At 47.4% G+C, this 24,103-nt stretch overlaps 1 protein-coding gene across 2 annotated transcripts in view; it reads right to left on the bottom strand.

The window, feature by feature from the left end:
* The window catches only part of MYO18B (myosin XVIIIB), a 226,492-nt gene that overhangs the window by 123,262 nt on the left and 79,127 nt on the right, over window positions 1–24,103 (bottom strand). For both annotated transcript variants that reach the window (XM_060118779.1, XM_060118780.1), the window contains exons 21-24: window positions 14,303–14,368; window positions 9,506–9,634; window positions 7,290–7,433; window positions 5,482–5,571 (exon numbers count right to left, since the gene is read on the bottom strand). In XM_060118779.1, coding sequence (XP_059974762.1) covers window positions 5,482–5,571; window positions 7,290–7,433; window positions 9,506–9,634; window positions 14,303–14,368 — 429 coding nt within the window. The remainder of the gene's footprint in view (window positions 1–5,481; window positions 5,572–7,289; window positions 7,434–9,505; window positions 9,635–14,302; window positions 14,369–24,103) is intronic.

The following is a 24,103-nucleotide window of genomic DNA, read 5'->3' as shown; positions in this document are numbered from 1 at the left end:
TGTAAGAAATGAACATGCGGCCAATTTTTAGTGTTAGCTGCCACTGATTGTTAAGATGCATCCTGAGTCCAGAGATGTACAGAGGGAGAAAATAATGTGCATCTGAGAATCGATAAAAACGTAGAATGAAACCAAAAAAGTGCATATACTGTAATGGATGCAGGTATGGGAGTCCTGGAGCCCTCTGACCTCCTCCTCGCGTTCTGGTGGGTCTGAAGAGACGCAAGACTTCAGAAAACACTTCAAATTACTGCATCAGAGAAGGCAAGCCACAGAGTGGAAGGCATGTGTACTACTTACATTGAGCAACTGACCTTATATCCACGGCATATAAAGAACTGCTACAAATCAACAAGAAAAGCAATAGAAAAGACATGAAAAACCATTTTGCCAAAGAGGATAACCAAATAGCCAAAAACATGTGAAAAGGTGCAAATTAAAATCACAATGTTGTACAAGTGCACACCCACCACAATCTCTAAATCAAAAAGGCAGATAATGCCCAGTGCAGGTAAGGATGTGGAGCAGGCAGAATGCTCACCTGTGGCCACGTGCAAGTGCAAACTGACACAAAAACTGTAGCAAGCTGTTTGGCAGCATCTACGAAAACTGAACACAGAAACAACTTAAAACCCAGCCATTCCATCCCTAGGTGTATTCCTAACAGAAATGTATGACCTGTGCACCAAAAGACACGTGTGAGGATGTTCACAGCAGGCTTGTTCTTTATAGTTGAAAAACAGAAACAACTGAATGTTCCTTTAGAGTAGAAGGGGTAAAGAGTGGTCTCTGTGTGTAATGGACGACTCTACAGCAAAGGGAGGGAGTGATCCACCATCACCCACGACAAGGTGGATGAATGTCACAAATGATGTCAAATGAAAGAAACCAGACACAAATGAGTACACATCTTTGATGAATTTAGGTAAAGTGCAAAAACAGGGAGAAAACTAACCTATAGTGTCAGAAATCAGTTTGGTGGTTACAGGTGGAGGGTAGTGGCTGAAAGGGGGCACCAGGGGGGAATCTGAGGGAAGCTGGGAGTGACCTGTGTCACACTCTGGGTGCTGGTTGCATTGGTGCGTCCACTTTGTGAAAACTCATTAAGCTGTACACTTTAGATGTGGGCACTTTTTTATATGCTGGACCTTAACATAAAGTCTAAAAGGCAGGAGGAAAGGAGAAACAGGAGGAAGAAGAAGAGGTGGCAGAAAGGGGGGTTTGAGGAGGAAGAGGAAGAAATCCCGACACTCAGTCATCTAAATGTGCTTCCTGGATAAAGCGCTGTTTTGACTCCTGGATGAATTCTCTTTATGGCACTGGCATCACACCCTTGGCTTGCATTTCAAGGAGATACTACCCAAAGCATTCCTACAGACCCCTCTTGTATTTACTGTTTGAATAGTGCCCTTGGTGCCCTTTTAATGAGGATTCATGGGAGAAACTTCTCTAATATCTAGATTATCTCAATACCCTGAAAAGTTACTTTTTTCTCAAGCAACAGGTATGTGTGTATGTGTGTGTGTGTGTGTGTGTGTGTTTAACCTAGGCACAACATGTCTATGGAATATCCTGTTTTCCTCTTTGCTTTGGTTGCTAGGAAGCTCAGTGTCAAAATTTCGGCCCACTTTTAATGGTTCCACTCACCCATTCTGTGTCTATTCTGTACCTGGGGCCGGGCTGACGTGATGAGCAAGACACATCCCTGGACTGGTTCTCCCAGTCTAGCTGGGACACAGGAGGTGATTAGGTTGCACCGATCAATGCTGTGAGGGGAAGGAAGCACAGGGCCAGTGGCAGAATATAGTGGGGGCCTAACCCACCCTTAGAGGGTCAAGGAAGTCTTCTTGGAGGAAGCACCACCTGAACTAAGTGAGAAGGGATGACCAGACATTTACCAGGTGAAGAGGGTGCAGAGGAATGTTCCAGGCAGAGGGAACAGCACAGGCAAAGGCTGTGAAGTCACAGTGAGTCTGAGGCCAACGGTAAATGTCTATATTCTAACTCTTTCCCTGGTTTTGTATATTCCTCAACTCTTAGTTCCCTTTGCTCTGATTTTCTTAGTTTTAAATTTTTATCTTATTTTTTCAAGGCCCCATGCATTCAACCGTGTGTGATACAAAGACAAAAAGAGCCTGGACAGAATATTCCATAGGTGCTGACATGTCTATGCTTGGTTGAGGTCTCAGAAGCCTGGTTCCCTCTCTCTCTCCTCCCAGGGTCCCATAAGCTGGAACTCTAGATGCTAAAGATGCTCACCGCATCCCTCTCTCCAAGTCTCCCCCACAGCAGCTGACACGTCGCAAACCCCCAAGTCCAACCTGACAGCTCGAGATGAATTACTGCATCAAGTGTCAGCTCGGCGGGAAGGAATTTCTACCGGGAAGTCACCGATATTCCCCACCAACCCACAGAGCTCCGATTTTTTGCTTCTGCTGCTCTACTCATGGCTACTTCCGGCAAGAGAGGTCAGGCCACTGGCCCCCTGGAGCCTCGATGGAGAACGTAAGGCACTCTCAGTTGTCATTTCGTCTCCACCTCACAGTCTCGTCCACGACAGGAGCACCGGCTCACGGCGCAGCAGCCCCGCCCACCCAGCTTCTCCTAACTGTGTGTGCAGACGTGACTCTCCCTTCCAGGGGCCCCTGCCTCTTGCCTGACCATGGGAGTGGGTGTGGATTAAGCAGACAGAGGACCCTTGGTGGGGAGAGTGGACACAATCATGGGGAGGATGAGAAGGGTGGAAAAGAGACAGCCCCCCACCCCAACTTCATTCCGTGCCCCACGCGAGCCAGCGAGGCTCAACTCAGGCTGTGAACATAGAGGGAAGGATGAGTTATGTTGGCTTGATGGTGAATCTAATTACAGTCTCCATTAGCCATCAACCAAACCAAGCAATATTACCAGTAACGATAACATCACAGCCTCGCCGGTAGAGAAAGCTCTAGTTTTGCTCTGGACTGAGCTTTACCTCATGTTGCTTCAGGACCTTTGCACTTGCTGTTTCTACCCTTCCTCCAGATCTGCACAGAAACGGGTACAGCAAATCGTTCGGATCTAGATTCAAATATCTCCGTCCACAGAAGTCTTCCCTGACCACTCAGGAAATACTGGCCCCCCCTCGACCTCCCTCCACTATCACCTTGCTCTGCTTAATACCTGCAGCACTCCACGATCTGAAACTACTTTGCGTGTTGATTTACTTGTGATCTGTCTCCCTCTATTGGCCTGGAGACTTTGTGAGGACAGGGACTTTGCTTTGTCCCTGGCTGTATCCAAGGGGTCCGGTTGACTGTCTGCCACACAGGAGGTGCTCAGACACAGTATGTGATGAACAAGGGAATAAATAAGCTTCACCCGAACTCCACCAGAAGCCTGTGAGGTACCCAGGGCTTCCTGAAGAAAGGCAGCGAAGCATTCAACTAGGGTGCAAAATTGAAGGGAGCACCGAAAACCTCAGAAATCAAGATAAATTAAAAATGTTAACGTAATCTTTAAGAAAATCAAAATTAATGCCAAAAATCTGTGATGACTAAAATATCAAACTTTTAAATAAAGAATCAAGACAGGATCCCACTGTGCAGAGTTCGTCCCTTGCCTCACCCTAATCTTGGCCCGCAAAACCCTGCATTTATTTACAATTCTGATATTCTGCTCATCCTGGATTTTTTGCATTCAATTTACCTCTTAAAAGATACTGCATTAAATATTACTCATCTCGCTGAGTTTTCTGGTGCCCCTTTCAATTCTGTGCCCCAGACACGTGCCTTCCTCTCCTCACCCTCAACCGGGCCCCGCGAGCTGAATGGGATGGCAAGTTTTCCTTGGAGAGCTCTTTCGTGGTCTCCCCACAGCTCACTGACCGCACCCCACATTATACGGAATGAAGACGTGTAAGGGTCTGTAATCTGAGATCGTCTCCTTGGGGGCAGGGCCATCCGGTTCACGTCTTCATCCCCAGCCCACGAACTCAATCCCCAGCCAAAGAGAGAAAACCCCGGCCTGCAGTCACACACACCCCAGCCCAACCTTCCTCAAGTCACACGTCCCTTCCATCCCCCCGAGTTGGCCACTATGCAGAATCTGGCATTATTATTCCCATGAATATCTTTACACCATAACTACTTAGGTATATTCCCCAATCAATGTATAGTATTGTTGTGCACATTTAAAAAATTGATATGTACTGTAACATATTTTAGGCATTCTTTTGTAAATTAATCCTTTTCCTTCAGCATTTTGTTTTTGAAGGCAATCCATGTTGGTTCATGTATCTCTGGTTGAAGGGTCAGGAAACGTCTTCTATAAAGAGCCAGATAGTAAATATTTTTAATCTCTGCAGGTCATACAGTCTGTCACAACTATTCAACTCTGCCTTTGTAGCACGAAAGTAGCCAGAGACTATGCACAAATGAATGGGCATGGCTGTGTGCCCATAAAACTACGAAGAACAGGTGGTGAAATGGATTTGCCCTACGGGCCACAGTTTGCCTGCCTCTTTATCCATTTTCACTTTGGTAACTCAGTTTTTAGTATAACAAAATGTGTTCATCCATTCATCCATTCTGTCAACAGACTCCCTTTTGGGTGTTTACATTTCTTCAACATGACAAATGTTGCTGCTATAAGCTTCGTGCCTCTTCATTTAGGTGAGAGAGTTTCTCCTGCATGTGTATCTAGAAGTGGAATTGCTGGGCCACAGGATACAGGCAGCTTCATCTTTCAGAAATAATGCTAGATTGTTCAAGAGCCATGAGATCCATTTACACTCCCACCAGCAGCATGAATTCCTGCTGCTACGCACCCCTGCCAGCACCTGGATACATCAGACTTCTGGATTTTGCCCATCTGAAGCGTGAAATGACACCTATTGTCGTGTTAATTTACATTTCCTGATTGCTAGTTAGTTACTCATCTTTTCATGAGTTTATTGGCCATCTGAATTCCTGATCATCAGAACTCTTGTTCCTGGGAACTGGCAATTCCTAATTTTTGCCCATTTTTTTTTTAACTGGAGTGTTTGCCTTTTTTCCAGTTGATTTGAGGAAATTCTTTACATATTCTGGTTACTCTTTGTCAGTTATATGTGTTGCAAATTTCATCTCCAAGTATGTGGTGTGTCTCCATTTTATGCCCTGACAATCAGAAGTTGATTACTTTACTGGGGTCACAGTGATCATTTTCCCCCTGTGATTTGTGCTTTTGTGACTTATTTAAGAAATTCTTCCCTTTGGAGCCAAATGATATGGGTTTGAATCTCAGCTCTATACTTGCTGGCCGTGTGGCCTGGGGAAGGTACCTAATACCCCAGAGCCTCAGTTTCCTCCTCTGTAAAACGAGGACAGTAACAGCATGCACTTCACTGGGTTATTTTGAGGAGGCTTGAAGGCACTTAGCACAACGCCAGGCTCCTCCTCCTCATCTTCTCCATCAGCATACCTCCCCCTGCACAAGGACCCCACATAGGAGGGACGGGGCTACCTTGCTCTCCAGAAGGTCTGTGTTCTGCTGGAGATCATTCCGACACCTCTCTGACTTTTCTAGCTTCTGTCTCAGCGCTGTAAGCTCCGCCTACAAAAGCAAACACCTTAACAGAAGCCATTCTGGACTGGAGATATAGGTTCCATGTATATAAAGAGTGGCCAGGGAATGAAGTAGGCAATTCAGCAGCCTATCTGTGATGACACCCAGATGCTAAGTTCCTACGAGGGATGTTTTCTTTGACCATTTCTGAATATCAATGTCTCTGCTCACGCAAGTCTGGTCTACACCAGCCCAGTCTAGGGGCTGAATGCAAATACTCAGAACAGGACCGCTGCTTATCCTGAGACTGGGCACGCCCGAGTGAGACAGGTGCTCAGCTCTTCATCTTCCCTAATTATCACTTTTTGGCCAGTGGGTCAGCACGAGGTTTACAATACCACCATTAGGAGCAGCTGAAATGCCCACCCACTGAAGACTGGTGGATCGAACCATGAAACACACACACCAAGGAGGACTATGTGGCCATGAAAAGAGAACAAGGAAGACTTCTTTAAAAATGGGAATCATGTGGCAATATCTAAATGTATCACATTAACATGTTGCACACCTTAAATTCACAATGTTGCAGGTCAAATATACTTCAGTTAAAACATTTTTTTAAAGAAAATCCAAAAAGATAGACTTGCCGTGATTCTTAAAATATATTTTGAAGTGAAAAATGCAAGTTGCAGAAGAAAACATAGTATGCTACCTTTTGTGTAAAAAAGAAAGGAACCATTAGTTCAGCGCGCGCATGTGTGTGTGTGTGTGTGTGTTCTACAGGCATACTTTGTTTCATTGATCTGGGCTTTACTGCACTTTGCAGACATTGCATTTATTTACAAATTGAAGGTTGGTGGCAACCCTGTGTTGAGCAAGTCTGTTGGTGCATTTTTTCCAACACCATTATTTTTTTTTTTTTTTTTTTTTTTGCGGTATGCGGGCCTCTCACTGTTGTGGCCTCCCCCGTTGCGGAGCGCAGGCTCCGGACGCACAGGCTCAGTGGCCATGGCTCACGGGCCCAGCCGCTCCGCGGCATATGGGATCCTCCCAGACCGGGGCACGAACCCGTATCCCCTGCATCGGCAGGCGGACTCTCAACCACTTGCGCCACCAGGGAGGCCCAACACCATTATTTTTTAATTAAGGTACGTACGCTGTTTTTCTAGACAGAATGCTATTGTACACTTAATAGACTAAAGTACAGTGTCAACTTTTATAGGCTCTGGGAAGCCACCAAATTTACGTGACTCACTTTATTGTGATATCCACTTTATCTCAGTGGTCTGGAACTGAAGCTGCACTATCTCCGAGAAATGCCTGTATTTGCTAATTTTTGCAAAAAGGAACAACAGGCAGGATAAACCAGAAACCAATCAGAGCAGTTATCTATACCAGGTGGGTGCTAATAGGGTAGAAGGGAGAGTAAGGGGAGTGCCCCCTGAGAGGTAAGAAGATAAAGGACTCAAAAACTCTCCCCTTGAGTCTCGCGGATGAACAGTAAGCCAGCGTTTGCACGCCCCCAGGGTGGTGATGGCGCCTCTGACCAGCACCCACTAGCCCACGGAGGAGCTGGCCACGTGGTGGAGGGCGGTCTGTGTCGAAGGGAACAGAGGGATATCTGCAAGGGGGCAGCGAGGGCTGTTGGTGGAGCATTCCCAGATGAAGAATTTCAAGGGGTGGGGCACTGGGTCTGGATGCAAACACTAAGGGGCGGGGGGTGGGAGGGGGCGGAGGGAGGCGCCCTGCCTGCCCCGTGGACCCACCTCCTTGGCGTGGAGCTGCTCCTCCCCGATGGTGGCACTCAGCAGGGGTCGAAGGGAACCCAGGAGCTGCCACCACGGCCAGTCCTTGACCGCCAGGAACACAGCCACATTCTTCCGGATGCACTGGGCAGCCAGCCGGTGAATCTGCAGGGGAGGGAGAGTGGAAACTGAAGGGCCTTTCCCAGCCCAGTTGAAGGAAGCAGAGGGTGGCAAAGGGGGTAGAGAAAATGGGTTTTTCCTAGTGGAAGGGATTGGGTAAACTTAAAAACAAAAAACAAAAAACGTTCCTTTCATGGAGTCAGGCTCCTGGCATCAATATTAGGCCACAGTTTAATCTTGCATCACCTAATAATAATAATAGGACAAGGAGTAGAAAATATTATATATGTGACAAAGCGAAAGAGAGGCATGGACATACATACACTACCAAACGTAAGGTAGATAGATAGTGGGAAGCAGCCGCAGAGCACAGGGAGATCAGCTCGGTGCTTTGTGACTGCCTGGAGGGGTGGGATGGGGAGGCGGGGAGGGAGGGAGATGCATGAGGGAAGGGATGTGGGAACAGATGTATATGTATGACTGATTCACTTTGTTATAAAGCAGAAACTAATAAAAAAAGAAAAAGAAAAAGAAAAAATTATATAACACAACAGAGTCACCTCTTACATGGGGATCAGGCTCAGAAGTCACTGTGCAAGGCAAAAACTATCCTCAAAAATCCCTGACACTGCCCGCGAGAAACAGCGGCCACGATTATGTCGCTAGTTGATATTTAAGGAAGGGATATTATTTTAAGCACATTTAAACACAAGTTCCATGCTTCCCACTCTTCAGTGTGCATCGGAATCTCCTGGAATGCTTGTTAAAACACAGACGGCTGGGCTCTACCCCAGAGGGTCGGATTCAGTGAGTCTGGGGTGGGGCCCGAGAACCTGCATTACTCACAATGCAGGTCCAGGCACCACACTTTGAGAACCGCTGACCTAGTGCATTCTTATCATAGGTGGGAATCAAGCTGACTAAGAAGCCAGAGGTCCTTTCCCTTTGCCACCATCACAACAGCCAAGGCTCGCACAGCTGGCACAGCGCCTCCTACGGGCCACACACTACCCAGAGCATCTTACACGCACCAGCTTAGTCCTCACTACAGCCCTGTGAAGGTAGGTGTTGTTATTATCTCCATTTTAGATGGGAAAGCTGAGGCACAGAGAGGTACAGTCACGTGCCCAGCGCCACACAGCCTCTCAGTGGCAGAGTTAGGATCTGAATCCCTGCAGTCTGGCTGCAGGCACAGCCCAGGCGCTTAATTAACCTCTATTTCAAATAATCCCAAGGCATAAACTACCTGAGAGCAGTGCACTGGTAAAATTGCCTACAATATTTTCACTATTTATGTTCTTGCCTTTTTCTGTTCTTACCAAGTACATACAAGGGAATTCACCAATTCACATAAGCTGGAGGCACGTGCACTGAGACTCATTCTGGTGGCAGTAACTAGCAACGACAACACTAAGGCAACGGCAGCTGGTATTTACCGAGCAGTAACGATGAGCCATGTACTGTACTACATGCACGTTATCTCATGTCACCTCCACTCAGGTCCTATGTGGTACAGATGGGATTCGAACATGGTTCCTGTTTGTCTCCAGAGCCGTGCTGCTTTTCTCCATCATGCAGGCTACAGATAGGAGACTCAGTCTCCAGATATGTCTGAGGATGGTGGCCCAGGGTGGTTCAGGACTGAGGACTCTGACCTTGCCCTTTGGTCCCAAAGGCCTCTGTGGCCAGGTCCTGCCCATGTGCTCTCTGCTGACCCATGAAAGCCAAGTTCTCCAGAGATGGGACAGGTTGAAACCATTTCCAACCCAGGAGGGCTTGGACAACTTCGTGGATATCCTGACCAAGGCTAACATCGGTGGTGATTTGATGTCAGTATCCTAGAACAGTCATATCATCTTACAAAGTGTCTATTAAAGTCTGACCACTTGGGGTGGGTCTGTGGACCAGCAGCACTGGCACCATCATGGGAGACGGGCAGACCCCCGTGCTCACCCCAGACCCACTGGACCAGAATCCACACGTTAACATCCCCCTGGAGATTCATGCACAAGAGGAAGTGTGAGAAGCAGAGATTACAGCCCCCAGACCAGCACAGATGGTGCTTTTCCAGGATCCCGCACCCCTGCCAGGTTCACAAGGCACTTGGGCTCCCGCACCTTCAGCTTCTTGAATTCCTGGCGGGACAGAAACCCCTTGCAAGCCGCCTGGAACGAGATGATGCTGTGAGACACCAGCTTCTCCCGCTGCTTCTCCAGCCTGGAGACCACGCCCGCCTTGAGGAAGACCTGGAAGGAGAGAAGGTTGCAGGTGATTTCGCTGCCACCGAATCAGACTGCCTCAAGTGGGAGGGGCTGCCACTCAGGACCCCAGTTCTCCTAGATCTACCCTAAGTATCTGTCAGTAGCTGCCCTTGACTTGGGGGGTCTAAATGGTCAAAGCATCTTGTCTCCTGATGCCTCCTCTTTCCCTTCTTCTGGCCCCTGGACGCTCAGAGTGTGGTCCACGCACCTGGGTGTGGTCACCGTCACCTCCTGGGAGTTTGTTAGAAACGCAGCATCTCAGGCCCCACCCCAGAGCTGCTGAATCAGAACTGGCATTTTCATTTAATCCCCAGGGGACTCATGCACACACTCATTTGAGAACCACTGGTAGGACAGACCTGCCTAAGCATCTCTGTGCACCAGAATCACCCAGGGAAGGTGGTCAATGCGCATTCCCAGGCCCCACCCCAGGATATGCAGAATCATGGGCTTGGCGTCAATCCTGGGTGTGCATTCTTTTTTGATAAATGCTGTTGGCCATGAGACAAGTGCCACCCCAGAAATACTTGGTCCTGCCTTATAAGGAGGGGCAGAGAATGTGGGGGAAGTGACGGCAGCCCTCCTTGGTCAGGAGGGGATGGGGCCTGGCGGGTGTCACCGGCAGGAGGTGTAGGCATTGAGCAGAACACAGCAGAAAACACAGTTTCCAGGCCTTGGTGCATCAATAATGGATGAGGGCCCCTGCAGCAAAGTGATCACTGCCTCCCTGGCACCCTCGCGGCTGCCCCCAAGACACTGCAGGGAACACGGAAGGGTTTTCAGAAAGAACCTGAAGCTCTGGGGCCAGGCCTGCTCCAGCCAACGCGGTGGGGTCATTAAAGCTGGTGTCGCCTCCCCAGAGGCAAAGGAAAGACACTCTGCTGCTGGGATATGTGTGAGTCGGTGACACGGGAGGGTTACGTTTCAGACGCCTTGGTGCCGCTTATTTCTAAGCACAGTCCTGTGCGTTTCTTTGCCAGATGTGGCTTGTAGCCCCAAAGGTGTTCAGTTTCTCTGGAGTCACTGGTGCGCTCCACCTTGATCAGTGATACTGTCAAGTAATCCATGACATTACCAATCAATGGCTAACATTGATGGAGCCCTCCTGTGTTCTGGATCTGAACTAACCATTTGGTATGCAGGCAAAGCACTTTACATGCAGAATCTTACATGGTAGTTACAACAATCCCTCCATTTCATGGAGAGAGAAACTAAGGCTAAAAAAGGCACGTGCCAACAACCCTCCACGAGCAGGTGGTAACACCGGGATTTATTTCCCTCCCCCTGACTCCAGACGAGACTACAATTGTCACTGAATGTAATTAACATTTGCATGGCATCTAAATTTTTCAAAGCTCTTTCTCCTATGTCCCATTTTAATACGCAGAACAGTCCCACGAGGAATCTGTCAGCTCAAGGAAGCTGTGTCACTGACTCAAGTTCACATAGCTGGTGGTCAGCAAAGCTGAGACTTGAACCCAGAACCTCAAGTCCACGCCCTGTACCCGTTCTCAACATCGGCGAGAAGCTTCATTTCCTCGCTCCCATGGTCCAAACACCGGGAGTTTGAGGCTGAAATGCAATTTGATTCCAGGTGGAACAAAGGGTTTCCATCGATTCTCCATTCCCTTAAACCTATTTTCTGTAATGAAGACCACTCTGCTAATCCCACAGTGAACTTTTTCTCAGAGGGAAAGTGGAAATTAGCGCAGCCAATCGGTGCTGACTCTGTTTTGCAACCCTCCATCGCTTTACAGAACACCATCAGCCAGGACCACCAGGACACTTAGCCTCATTGAAATAAAGGCACGATTGACTCATTACCTATCAGATTGCTTCAATAATGACTGTATTAATTTCACAAGCTAGTGAGTCCCAAAAGCTGCTATAAAAAAATCAATGATCAAAGTGATGACAGCGTTAGTCCGTGTATTACAAAAGGCGGCGAGTGCTGCCAAAACCGTTATTGATGAAGTATGAGGCTTTCATTAAAAAGATAACTGGAAACGACCACACGCAGAGTGGGAATAAGTCATCGCCGCTGCAGAACCTTAGCTTGATTTTTTTTTTCTTTTCCTTTCAAGAGCGTACTCCGACCAGAAGGCCGACGGCATGTGGAATCCCACTTTTTCATAAATGTCATGGCCCTCAGCACAGGCTTTGATAAGGTACCGGGGGCTGAGAATCACAAAGAAAAATCTAAATTATTCCCTTTTCGGGGTCCAGCTGCTTATCGGGCCCACGCAGAGTGTAACATCCCAACATCCCTATCTTTAAGGGATCTCTGGAAGCCAGTTAGGCAAGCCAAGGTTTAAAAATCTAATAGGGCAGCCGCTCTCCTTTCTGGTATTGCTGAGGAATTAGCTACCCGCCTCTTAGTACTTTTCCAGATTAGAGGAGTTTAATTCTTTAAACATTAAAATGCTATCTTGTTTGACAAGCATCCTGACCCCGTTGGCAAATGCCTGCCACAAATGATGACAGCCAGCCCCTGTTAAAGGACAATTTACTGATTCCCACAGCCAGCTTGGGAGGTAGAGAGCAGTGGGTCCATTTTAGAGATGCGGGAACTGAGGCTCCGAAAGGCTCAATCACTTACTCAAGATTCACACAGTTAGGCGGTGGTGGGGCCTGGGTGTGGACCAGGTCAGCCTGTTCTCTTCCCCTATTCACAGCCTTCCCAACTATTAAGTGCCGAACCCTGAAAAGCATGAGAGTTGCATCTGCCCTTAAAGATCTCAGTCTATTGCCTTGCCTGGCTTCCCAAAGGGCACAGTGACCTTGATTTGCCCTGGACAGTTTCTTAGTGAATGCCAAGTATTAATAATAATAATGTTTTATTATGGGGATGTTTTTGGCTGGTAGACATCTTGCCTCGCCACTGTGAGACTTTGTATAGCGACTTTTGCATCTTGCTGTTTTCTTCCCTGCTCTGCAATAGATGATGGGATCACAGGGACTGATTTTGAAATTCATGAAATAACTAAGTAATTTATCTAAACAGTGGTTCTCAAACTTGAGCATGTACTGGAATCCCCTACAGGGCATGTTACAACCGAGACTGCAGGGTTCCATCCCCAGAGTTTCCGAATCAGTAGGGCTGGGGTGGCACCTGAGAGTTCTGCTTCCAGGAAGCTCTCCGGTGATGCTGCTGCAGCCGGTCTAGGGACCACACTTTGAGAACCACTGGTCTAGAAGGATGAAGTTCTTGGAGCTGAAAAAAAATTCTTCTGATTCAAGACCATAAACACCTGTGTGTAAAGAATTTGCTGTGTATTTCCATTAATAAAAAATAGAACCCACAGCGTATTGAAGAGAACTTGGGGGTTGGACCAGTACAGGTTTCCATGGGAGCTGTGCTCCTGGCTCCCTAGAGGACCTGGAAAAGGGGCTGACTTCCCAGAGGTACATTTTCCTCATCTGTGGAGAAGGGATACTGTAATTATCTCAAGAGAGACTGTGAGGGAAAAGAGGAATAATATATGAATTTGCCTAGCATAGCACCAGGCTTGGGGTGGGAGCCCAGTAACCCAGGGGTTTCTCTCTCCTCTGCTGGAAATGTCCACAGAGTTGCTGCCAGCTCCCAGCAGGATCAGTCAGGTTGGAACCACAGCAGACTAATAGCTTCAACCATAGGCTGCAAAGGACCAAGAAGCCTGCGGGGAGAGGCTAGTGTGTCTAGGGGGCAATGACCAGCGTGAATGACTGTGAGCTCTCCGAGGAAAGAGGTGTGATGGGGCAGCACACTTCACTTTGCAAGAGGTACTAATGGCCAATAATGCCACCAACGCTTTACACGGTACCTGAACGTGGAAGGCAATTAATTGACAAAGGTTTCCTGGGTGCCATTAATCAATCCGTAGGTAACTTAGTGGGGAGGTGGTCCCTTGGTCTCTTCTCTCTCCAGTTTGTATTTCTAAACGTTGTCCCTACTCCCCTGCCCTCCTCCTGGTCCTTGAGTTTCCAACCTCTGTTCCGCACTCCCTACACCATGACCCAGGGAACGCTAGTTCTGGGAGGTGGTAATAGGTCTTCCACAAAAACAAAAGGGTGAGGGTTCCAGGGTCAGGTCACTTGGGGAGCCCTAAATACTATATTTTCCCTCTTGAAAACTTACAAGATGTATGAGCATATTAGGGCTCCATGAAATTCTTCTCTAAACGTTTCAACTTTTCTGGAAGGGCTTTTGGCGCAACACCAGCTTGGAGAAATCTACGTCTCTCAGCCTTAAAATCATGTACTTTCGTCCCATGCCCTCTCCTTTCACTTACTGCTGTTAATCCGCTAGGACCTGTTGTGTTACAGTTGGTTGCAAAGCAAAAGTTACAAGGCTTGGAGTGAAGATGGGTGTTTCTGAGGTTTCGAGAGTCCTACCTGAAGTCCAGATGTTAATTCTCCAGACCACTGAGGTCCCTGGGAGTGTTACCTCTAATAAATGATATTCTCCAATGTTATTTCCTCCCACATTATAACATTTTGTCTTAACAGCCTTGTCACATAACAAGGGCAGAGATCACTTAGCCCTGTGTTCAGTCCTGTCTGGTGGAAAGGAGACACACAGAAGTAGTGGATGCTGAGGAAGGACAAGACTCAGGTCTCACATGCGTCCCTGATGTCATGGGTAGAACGGCAAAAGGAAGAAGCTCTACTCACCTGGCTGTGCCCCACGGCCACTGTCTTCTTCTCCAGATCCAGGCTCTGCAGGAGCTCTGCCACAGCCTGGGAAAAAGAGGAGAGTTAGAGAGGAAGACAGACTGAGGGCAGGAGACTCCCAAAGTGGAAGGTCAGCTGGCTGCATGGCTGAGGGATACACCGAGAGAGAGAGGGTGACCCCACATGTCTGTGAGCTAACAGAGCTCCACCTCCCCAGGTAAGTGTAGAGGATGAGCACGTACTGGGCACCTACTGTGTGCCATCCACTCTGCTGGGACCTTCACAGACACCACATCGTTTCAGCCTCACAGCAACCCTAGGCGGGTCGTCATACTACCATGGCCATTTCATAGAGGAGAAAACCACAGATGCAAAACTAAATGGAGGATGTGTCTACTACAGAAAGCACTATGGCAGTTCCTCGAAAAATTAAACATGCAGTTACTATATGATCTAGAAATTCCACTTCTGGACATATACCCAAAGAAGTGAAAGCAGGGACTTGAACAGATACTCGCACACACTCGCACATATTCATGCCAGTATCATTCACAGTAGCCAAAAGGTAGAAGTAACCCAAGTGTCCATCAACAGATGGATAAAAAAATGTGGTGTATACGCCCAACGGCATATTAATCAGCTTTAAAAGGGAAGGAAATTCTGACACAGGCTACAACATGGATGAACCCTGAGGACATTATGCTAAGTACAATAAGCCAAACACAAAAGGACAAATACTGGATGATTCCACTTACATAAGGTCCCTAGAGCAGCCAAATTCATAGAGACAGAAAGTAGAGTGGTGGTTGCCAGGGGCTTCGGGGAGGGGGAGGGGGAGTTAGTGTTTACTGGGTACAGAGTTTCAGTTTTACAAGATGAAGGAATTCAGGAGATGGATGGTGGTGATGGCTGCACAGCAGTGTGAATATACTTAATACCACTGAACTGCACACTTAAAAATGGTTAAAATGGTAAATTTTGTTACCTATGTTTTACCACCATTTTAAGAAAAACAGAATGAAAGCATTTCTCCAAGGCTATAAGTTACACATGGGCCGAACCAGACTCGAACCAAGGTGTGTCGGGCCACACTGCAACACCTATGTCTCGACTGCTTCCCAGGCCCAAGACATCTGCAGAGGGCCCTAGGCTACTGGGGAATTTACCTGCTGTGTCCCCCATGACAGCCTCCCCAGCACCCTGTCCTTCTCATCATACGTGTCAGAGACGGCCTCACTCTCCCAAATATGTGAATAAATGGCGTGGCCTTTAACCTTGTGTTCCTGACCTAGGTTAGGGAGGGAGAGCCTGTGTTTAATTCACCTGTTTCCTCCACTGCACCTGGTACTATTTTATGCATACAGTAGGAGCTCAATAATTATGACGACTGAATGAGGGGACGCCCAGTGAGGGCAGAAGCGGGGCAGGGTTGGGGGGGAGTGTGGAGAAGGGCCACCCCCTCCAGGAGAAACAAATTCACTCAGAGATCCCTGGATGCAGCCTTAGCCAAACCACCAGCCATTGAAAGGAATTTTCCTCTTGTCATATAGCCCTGCAGGCTCTGAAACAAGCCTGCCAGAGATCCGTACTGTCAGATGAATGCAGGTCGTGCCTGGTTCCCTGGTGACTGCCAATTCCCCTCCCGCTGCACCCTCACACCACCCCTCACGGACCTTCCATTCACCGGAAATCACAAAGCCTATCTTCAGAATAAGCTGTCAGAAAAGTAATTGCGACACTCAAAGACGCAAAAGGTATTATGGGACAGAGTAATCTGGTAGATGAGTTTCAATTCCATGGGTCATCGGCATCACAGAAAACTTCCTAAGATACAAAAAAAAAAAAAAAATGCTTATTAAAAGTCTACTCTGAGGCTGTAATCTGGGGGGAAGTTTTCTCCTCTGACCTCTGAGAGGAACATTCCATAGCGCCCCCTCCAAAAATTCAGTGGTTTCACTTATTACATTTTAGCCAAAAATGTTCCAAGGGAGCTATAGGCAGCAGAATGCATAAAACCAACATATCCAGACTACAACATTTTTTTTCTCTACACGAGAGGAAAACAAAATAAACATTGGCTGAAAACAAGATGGACGGATGGAAAAGAAATGAAGCCTACAGCTGGTGACAATTTTCTAACCTACTTTGGAGTTAACGCCCAGAGTCCACGTGTGGGAGGAAAAAAATCAGGATGTGGAGTTAGATCCTGGACTGAGATTCTCGTTTAACCACTCACGAACTGTGTGACCCTGGACAAGCATTTTACTCTGAGCTGCAGGCTCCTCTTCAGAAAAATGGGGGGAAATAATGGCGCCTATTATGGAAGACGCTGTGGCTGTGCTTGTGGAGGGCTTCACAAAATAGCTGCATACAGTAGGCACTCAGTAAACATTCTGAGCCTGTCCTGATGTCCCAGAGCTGGTCCTACCGGCCTCTCTCTTGGATAAAATGGCAGTGGTGCTGCAGAATGCGGACTAAGCTTCCATTTCTCAGGTGTACCCCAAACACAGCCAAAACACACAACCAGCCCCACAAGATCCAAGGATTCTTCTCCGTCTCCCTGCTTTCGTAGAGCCCTTTAGATGTCTGTGTAGCCAAGCACATTAGGCCTCACAGAGATATTCTGTCCCATTGACCTCATTGTACAGATAAGGACGCTTAGGTCCAAGTGACAGAGTGAACAGGTGGCTGCGGGCACTGAACTGTGCTTCTGACCCTCATTTTCCTCACCTGCAAAATGATGCTAACATTCCCTGCCTAGACTGTACAGGGGCTGGGACAATTAACTGAGAATATGTACATGAAAATGACTTTGTCAGTGACTCTGTACTCAGCTGCTCTCATTATCAACATTAATATTACTCTTAGATCGAACCATATGAAACTGTCACTTGCTTAGGTGAAATACCAGTGATTTCATTTGTTTCTCCCTAATCTAATCACTGCCCAACAGCCAGCTGGTGGATGACAGGGCAAGAATCCAGGTGACTGTAAGAAATTTCTTCCTTGTTCCGCATCTTTATGGAATCAGCTAACCCATCTGAATCGTCCCGACAGTTGAGGTAAAACCTCTCGGCATGGAAGGCTGAGTAAAATGCGGACCATTTTCCTTCCAAAAAAAGAGTTTTCCCTTTCCCTTGTGTTTTGGGGTCTGAGCACTGCTCTAAGTGCTTTACCCATAACTCATCTAATTATCAAACCTCTGTGACTATCTTAGGAAGTTTTATGCCCATTTTGTAGAGAAAGAAAGTGAGGTCGAGTGCAATGAAAGGACTTGTCAAACATCACATGCTAAGAAGTAATGGAGGGGGACACAACCCCAGGGAATCAGAGAACTCAGCTTGTTCTCTGCCCTCGGACGCTGCGATCCAGTACAGCTCCATCGTTCGAAAGCTGTGTGACCCTGAGCACGCCGCTCCTCCTCTCGGGTCCTCTTGGTGCCCTATTCTAGAATAGGAGTGGTCACGCCTATGCTACAAGGATGTGGTGGCGGTTTAATGAGACCACGAAAGTAGTGTGTAGGAGTGAGACTTCCAGAATGTCGTACAAGGAGCTTGATAAATCCTCTGCCCCCAAAACAATGATAGAAATGGATACAGTTTTCAAAAACACCAGCTTTGATACTCTGGAAATTGAGCAAGAGGATACAGCAAATTGAGAAACATTTATTCAAGAGAAACTACTGGGCCTTTAAGAACAGTGGGAGTTTATGGCAATCATGGCCAAGACCCTTCCACTCCCCACTAAGCTCTGTCACTGCAGAGGTCCTACCAGGGTGAGGCAAGCTGTGAAAACCATCCACTTCACTGCCAGAAGGGGTTCACTTACAAGGATCAAAGTAAGGGGAAATCCCACACCAAGGAACACTGTCAGAAACAGTAGTGCTCTTGGCAGCAAACAAATGGAGAAAGTCAATGGCACAGCTAGCCTAAGACTGTTATCCCGAGAGGGGCAAGCAATGGGCCAGTGACTAGCCAGGTCCCTATAACAAGGAGATATAGGGAACAGGACAGTCATAGTGGGCCTTGAGAACCTCCCATATATTCCTGGCAATCTGGAAAGCTACACGCATGCACGGGAGGGACTGAGAGAGCCTTAGGCATCTAAATAGCCCTACTTAAATATAAGGCTACGTGCACAGGCAGAAAACATGTGAAAGAGCCACACAGAAAGTAAAATCTGTGGCACACTGTAAATGCCTGAATGTTGAATACATTTTCCAACCCACACAGAGTACCGTAAGGATTAGATAAAAGCTTCACAGATTCAAAATGTTTGACCACAACCTCTCCTGACCACTAAGCTGTGCTGACACAGGGGCAACTCTTGAGAAACCACAATTTATAATAAAAACAAGAGTGAAACAAACTGAAGAGAGATGGCAGCAGTCTCACAACATGGGGGAGCCAGACTCCATAACCCTAGTTCAGGTAAGTTACCAAGTAACTGGGAAAAGAGCAGAGTTTAGAGATGCAGTTTTATATTACTAAAAATGGCCAGCTTTCAACAAAAAACTACAAGACACGCAAAGAAATTGGGAAGTGTGACCTATACTCAAGAAAACAAACAAACAAAAAGCAGTCAACAGAAACCCTCTGTGGGCTTGGATGCTGGACTTAAAGACTTCCAAGCAGCTCTTACAATGAACATAATGTACTTAATATCATGCCTGGCACATGCTGAGTTTCAATAAGTACTAATAACTGGTAGAGGTTCTGAGGTTATAAGCCCCTCTGGCACTGTGGAGTGATGACACACCCTCCACCTTTACCATTCTAGGCTTAAATTATGAGTCCTTCAATGTACCTTGGAGAAACCCAATTCATGCCTCCAGTTGCAGAATCCTTTTGTGTCCTAGAATTTTGCACAGAGCTTTCTCTCCAATGTTCAATAAAAAGCACACAGTCTGACATCTCACGTTAAGCTGAACATGCCAGACAAGCAGTGGAAGACTCCAGGAACCACAAAGAGCCATGGCTGGGAAGAGCTTCCCCAACTCAATCCTCAGCAGGTAGTGTGATGCAGGGAACCCACGTCTGTGGAGATAGATGCTCTCCTAGTAAACCATTTGGCTGCTGTCAGTACAGCACCTTCTCCAGGGAACCCACACCATGACCCAATGGCTGCCATGTGTTTGGGCACCTACTATGTGCCAGGCACTTTGCTATGCCCTATCACATGTTGTCCCCGGGTCATACAGCTATCAAGCATCATGGGGCATGGATGAATGGAAAGAGAGATGGCAGATACCAGGATCTGAACCCAAGTCTGTCTGACTCTAAACCACATGCTGTTAACCACTGAAAACTCTCACTTACACACTGATCAAATCATTCCGTAAGGGTGGGGACTATATCTCTGTTCTTTAACTCTATAGGCTCAAGACTGTAAATAGAATGTCTGGCACAAACCATAAACTATATGGACGAACGTATAAATAACACACACATTTATATAATTGGGTTGGTTAACACAAAATGGAAAACATGTACAGTTATTAAAAACAGTAGACCCAAACTGGAGGAGGACAGCACGGTGAGAAAGAAAAGGATGATGAATAAATTCCAGAGGGCTAAGGCTATGGAAGGCCCTGTAAAAATCTTTTAGCATCGTGAAAACGGACAGCTCCCTCTCTCCCTCCTCCCACCCCTCCACCCCAGTCACGGGCTCACAGGGGCCTCTCCCCAGCAGAAAATGACTCTGAGACAAATTCAGAGGAAATCGGGAGTGTCTACCAGAGTCTAAGACGGAACAAGAGTGGCTGCCTTTGAGAAGACAGACTGGCATGCCTTAGGTGTGTTCAGATCAAGTCCCCAGGGACACAGATTTGGTTGGCTAAAATCAATCATCACTGTAGACTCAGGGGAAGATGGTGGGCCCAGGGCTTTCCTATCATGGGATCAGGGAGACTTAGCGATTCCTGCCTCAGCAGCAGAGAGACTGAAGGGACCAGAATCTGGGATAGAGCCAAGGTGAACCGAATGAGCTCTTCCAGGAACCTGCCTGAGGTCACTCTGGGAGGGCTTCAGTGTGGGTTAAGGCATAATCTTAACCAGATGGGATAACCTGGGAGAGAGGAATGGGACCAACGACGGTTAGAGAGGGGAGACAGGGTCATTTTGGAGACAGGAGCAGGTGCCTGAGCGTCTAGAAGAGACGGGCATCCTCAACGGCTGGAAGTCAGCGTGAGAACACTGCTCCCTATAGAGGGCCAAGGAATGGCCAGAGTGGACTTGACTTCCTTCATAATTTTGCTTAAGCCAGTTCAAATAATAACGATCTGGTCTTCAAAGCCATGCTGCTGCTGGTAACCTTTTGGTCAACCATCACCGATCACCTAATAAAGCCCAGACTCTTATCTCTGCTAACAGTGACTATGGTGTGGCCCCTGCCAACAACCTCAGACCCTTTTCTTGACACTTGGCAGCATTTATGCTCCAGCCACACTAGATTGGCCATGTAACCTCGTGACTCTGGATCTCTGTACATGCTATTCCCAATGTGGCTTGCCCTGTACTCTTTCTCTTACTTGATTCCTCAAAATTGTCCCAGAAAGCTCAACTCAATCATCATCTGCTCTGAGGTGTCTTCCCTGAATGTCCCACCCTCACCCCTGCTGCAAAAATCCGAAGTTTTAGATGTGCTTCCTGGGGCATCCCAAAACTATCCCTCTGTCTGGAAATTATTCATTTTCATCTTTCTTCCCCACGAAGCTGTGTCCTGTTCATTCCTGTCTCTCTGGCAGCTAGCACAGGGCCTGATGCAAGGCAGGCACTTGGTTACAGTTGGATGGGATCAATAATAATTATTTTAAATTAACATCACGGATGGCACATTCTATACAAAACTTCACCGAATACTCTGTCTTCAAAAGGCTCCCGTTCAGAAGTCCTGTATGAACATGAAAAGGTGCTCACCAGCCCTGACCATCAGAGGACTGCAAATCAAAACCACAATGAGATACCACCTCCCACCCATTAGGATAACTACTGCAAAACAAACAAACAGAAAACCCAGTAAATAACAAACGCTGGCAAAGATGTGGAGAACTGGAACCCTCGTTGGGGGGAATATAAAATGATGCAGCCATTACGGAAAACAGTTTGGAAGATCCTCAAAAAATTAAACATAGAATTACCATATGATCCAGCAAGTCCACTTTGGGTATACACCCCAAAGAATCAAAAACAGGGTCTCAAAGAGATATCTGTACATTGTGTTCATAGCAGGGTCATTCAGAATAGCCAAAAGGTGGAAGCAGTCCAAGTGTCCACTGAGAGAGAATGGATAAACAAAATGCTGTACTACATAAACACAATGGAACAGTATTCAGCCTTAAAAGAAGGAAATTCTTCTTTTAAGAATGTGCTGCAACATGGGTGAACCTTGAGGCCATCATACTGCGTGCAATAAGCCAGTTACAAAAGGACAAATACTAGGGCTTCCCTGGTGGCGCAGTGGTTGAGAGTCTGCCTGCCGATGCAGGGGACATGGGTTCGTGCCCCGGTCTGGGAAAATCCCACATGCTGCGGGGCGGCTGGGCCTGTAGCCATGGCCGCTGAGCCTGAGCGTCCGGAGCCTGTGCTCCGCAGCGGGAGAGGCCACAACTGTGAGAGGCCCGCGTACCGCAAAAAAAAAAAAAAAAAAAAAAAGGACAAATACTAGATGATTCCACTTATATGAGGTCCCTAGAGCAGTCAAATTCATAGACAGAAAGCAGAATGGTGGTTGCCAAGGGCTGGCTGGGGGGCGGGGGATGGGGAGTTAGTGTTTAATAAGGACAGTCTCAGTTTTGGAAAATGAAGAGTTCTGGAGATGGATGGATGGATCCATGGATGGATGGATGGCAGTGGTGGCTTCACAACAATATGAATGTACTTAAGGTCACTATGCTTGAAAATGGTTAAGTATGCTTGAAAATGGTTAAGATGGTAAATTTTATGTTATGTGTATTTTACCACAATAAACAGTAAAAAGCCCTATGTGAGGGATTTGAGAGCCTGAGTTCAAATCCCAGCTCTACCACTGCCACACTGCCCAGCTTGGGGGGTGACAGCCTCAGTTGCCTCTGCTGTAAAATGGGGATAATTCCCAGAGCAGGGAGGCTTTATCTACTGAGGGCTGTAACCTTTTCACATTACGCCTGATATTTTGTGATGAGGGTTTGTACAACTGTGGTAAAAGGCACCACACTATTTTTGTTTCGGGAGCACAAAATATCCATCAGGGACCCTCCAAATGAGAGTACTTCACTGGGAAAGAGCCTTGTTTAAGCACCATGTGCATGTTGGGCACACAGGGGACACACCAAGGCCCATTTCACACCCTGACAATGAATTCCCTCTGCTGCTGTCTAGTGTCTAATGATAATATTGACCTTTTCTAGCTGTCAAACTTGTCTTATTAAATCCTGAGGTCTTAAATGCTTTGCACACAGAGGCTGACAGTTTGCCCACCCGAGCACGTGTTCATGTATAATTCATGGCATATCATGTTGCCTGGCAAATGAATATTTATCAGCTTTTTCATAAGAGGCAGGATGGCGTTTCCTTTTGTTGCTACCAAAATCCTATGCTGCAGCAAATGAAATTTGTGAGCAAATAAAAAGAGAAGAAGCAGCAAAAACTCCCAAGTCCATTCCACTTGTAATTTTCCACTTTCCGAGGCCTCCAGCGAGTGTATGGAGGTGGCTTCGGTTTGGCTACAAGAGAGAACTGCTGAGTCGTCCAGAATAGAAATGCCTCCATATGCTACCCCCACTGCCCCCGCAGAGAGCTCCCCCACGCCCCACTTCTGTGCTGTTTTCAACTGCAGAGGAGCCCAAGCCCCTTTCAATGGTTCCGTTCCAGATGCTCTGAACGGAGATTAAGACTGGGGGGGACCTAGGATAAAGAACCCCAATGAAGCTTGGTACAGAGTGGCTGGTGGCACCAAGCCAGGCAGAGTTTCGTGGTCTCCAAGATGGGTTGGCAGGGACAGCCTTGCTCCACACCAGCTTGGGTCTGAGGTCCCCTCCCCACAGTGACTCAGGAGGGCCACAGAGAAATGCCGCCTTGTCTGCAAGAGGTGGCCTGCGCCCTGGCCCCTGCTGCAGAAAAGAGCCCAGAGAGGACTTAAGAACTGTGACTCTTTTCACTCTTCTTGCCTCACGACTCAGTGAGCTCAGGCACGCACGGGCACGCTCACTTGGAGGGGGAGTTTCAACACGGTTGTGAATATCCAGTCTGTGTGGCTTGGCTGCCATCACTCTGGCCTTGAAAGATGATGATGGTGGTGCTGATGCTGCTGACAGCAGTTCATATATAAGGAGCCCTTATTATATGCCGGGCCCTGCATCAAGCACATCAATTATACTATTACATACAATCCTCCAAACGCCCCGCTGGAGTTGGTATTATTGTTGTTCCCATTTTACAGATGAGGAAACTGAGGCAGAAAGATGGATTCACTTGTTTAAGTTCACACAGCCCCAGCTGGGAGTCAACTGCAGGTCTGTTTGACTCTGGAGCCCAGGCTTTCTCAAAGGGGCTCCCTGGAATCAAGAAATTTGGGTTCAAGGACAAAACCCATGAATGCTCGGCTGTGTGGCCTCAAGGGAATCATTCATCTCCGTGAGCCTAGGTCTCCTCATTTATAAAAGAGATGTAACAGCTCTTGTTTTGCAGGGCTGTTGTGAGGATGTACTAGGGCTTTGCAAACTCTGAAGAGCTCTATCATCACTGATTAGCCGGTGGCCATTCTCAATAGAAACATTTACCGAGGCTTTGGCAGTAGGGGCGGAGACTTCCGGCTCCAGAGGTT

Source organism: Mesoplodon densirostris, chromosome 15 (assembly GCF_025265405.1).
Source record: "Mesoplodon densirostris isolate mMesDen1 chromosome 15, mMesDen1 primary haplotype, whole genome shotgun sequence".
Lineage (NCBI taxonomy): Eukaryota > Metazoa > Chordata > Mammalia > Artiodactyla > Ziphiidae > Mesoplodon > Mesoplodon densirostris.
The sequence above is the reverse complement of the archived record's forward strand: the minus strand, read 5'-3'. Positions and strand labels throughout refer to the sequence as shown.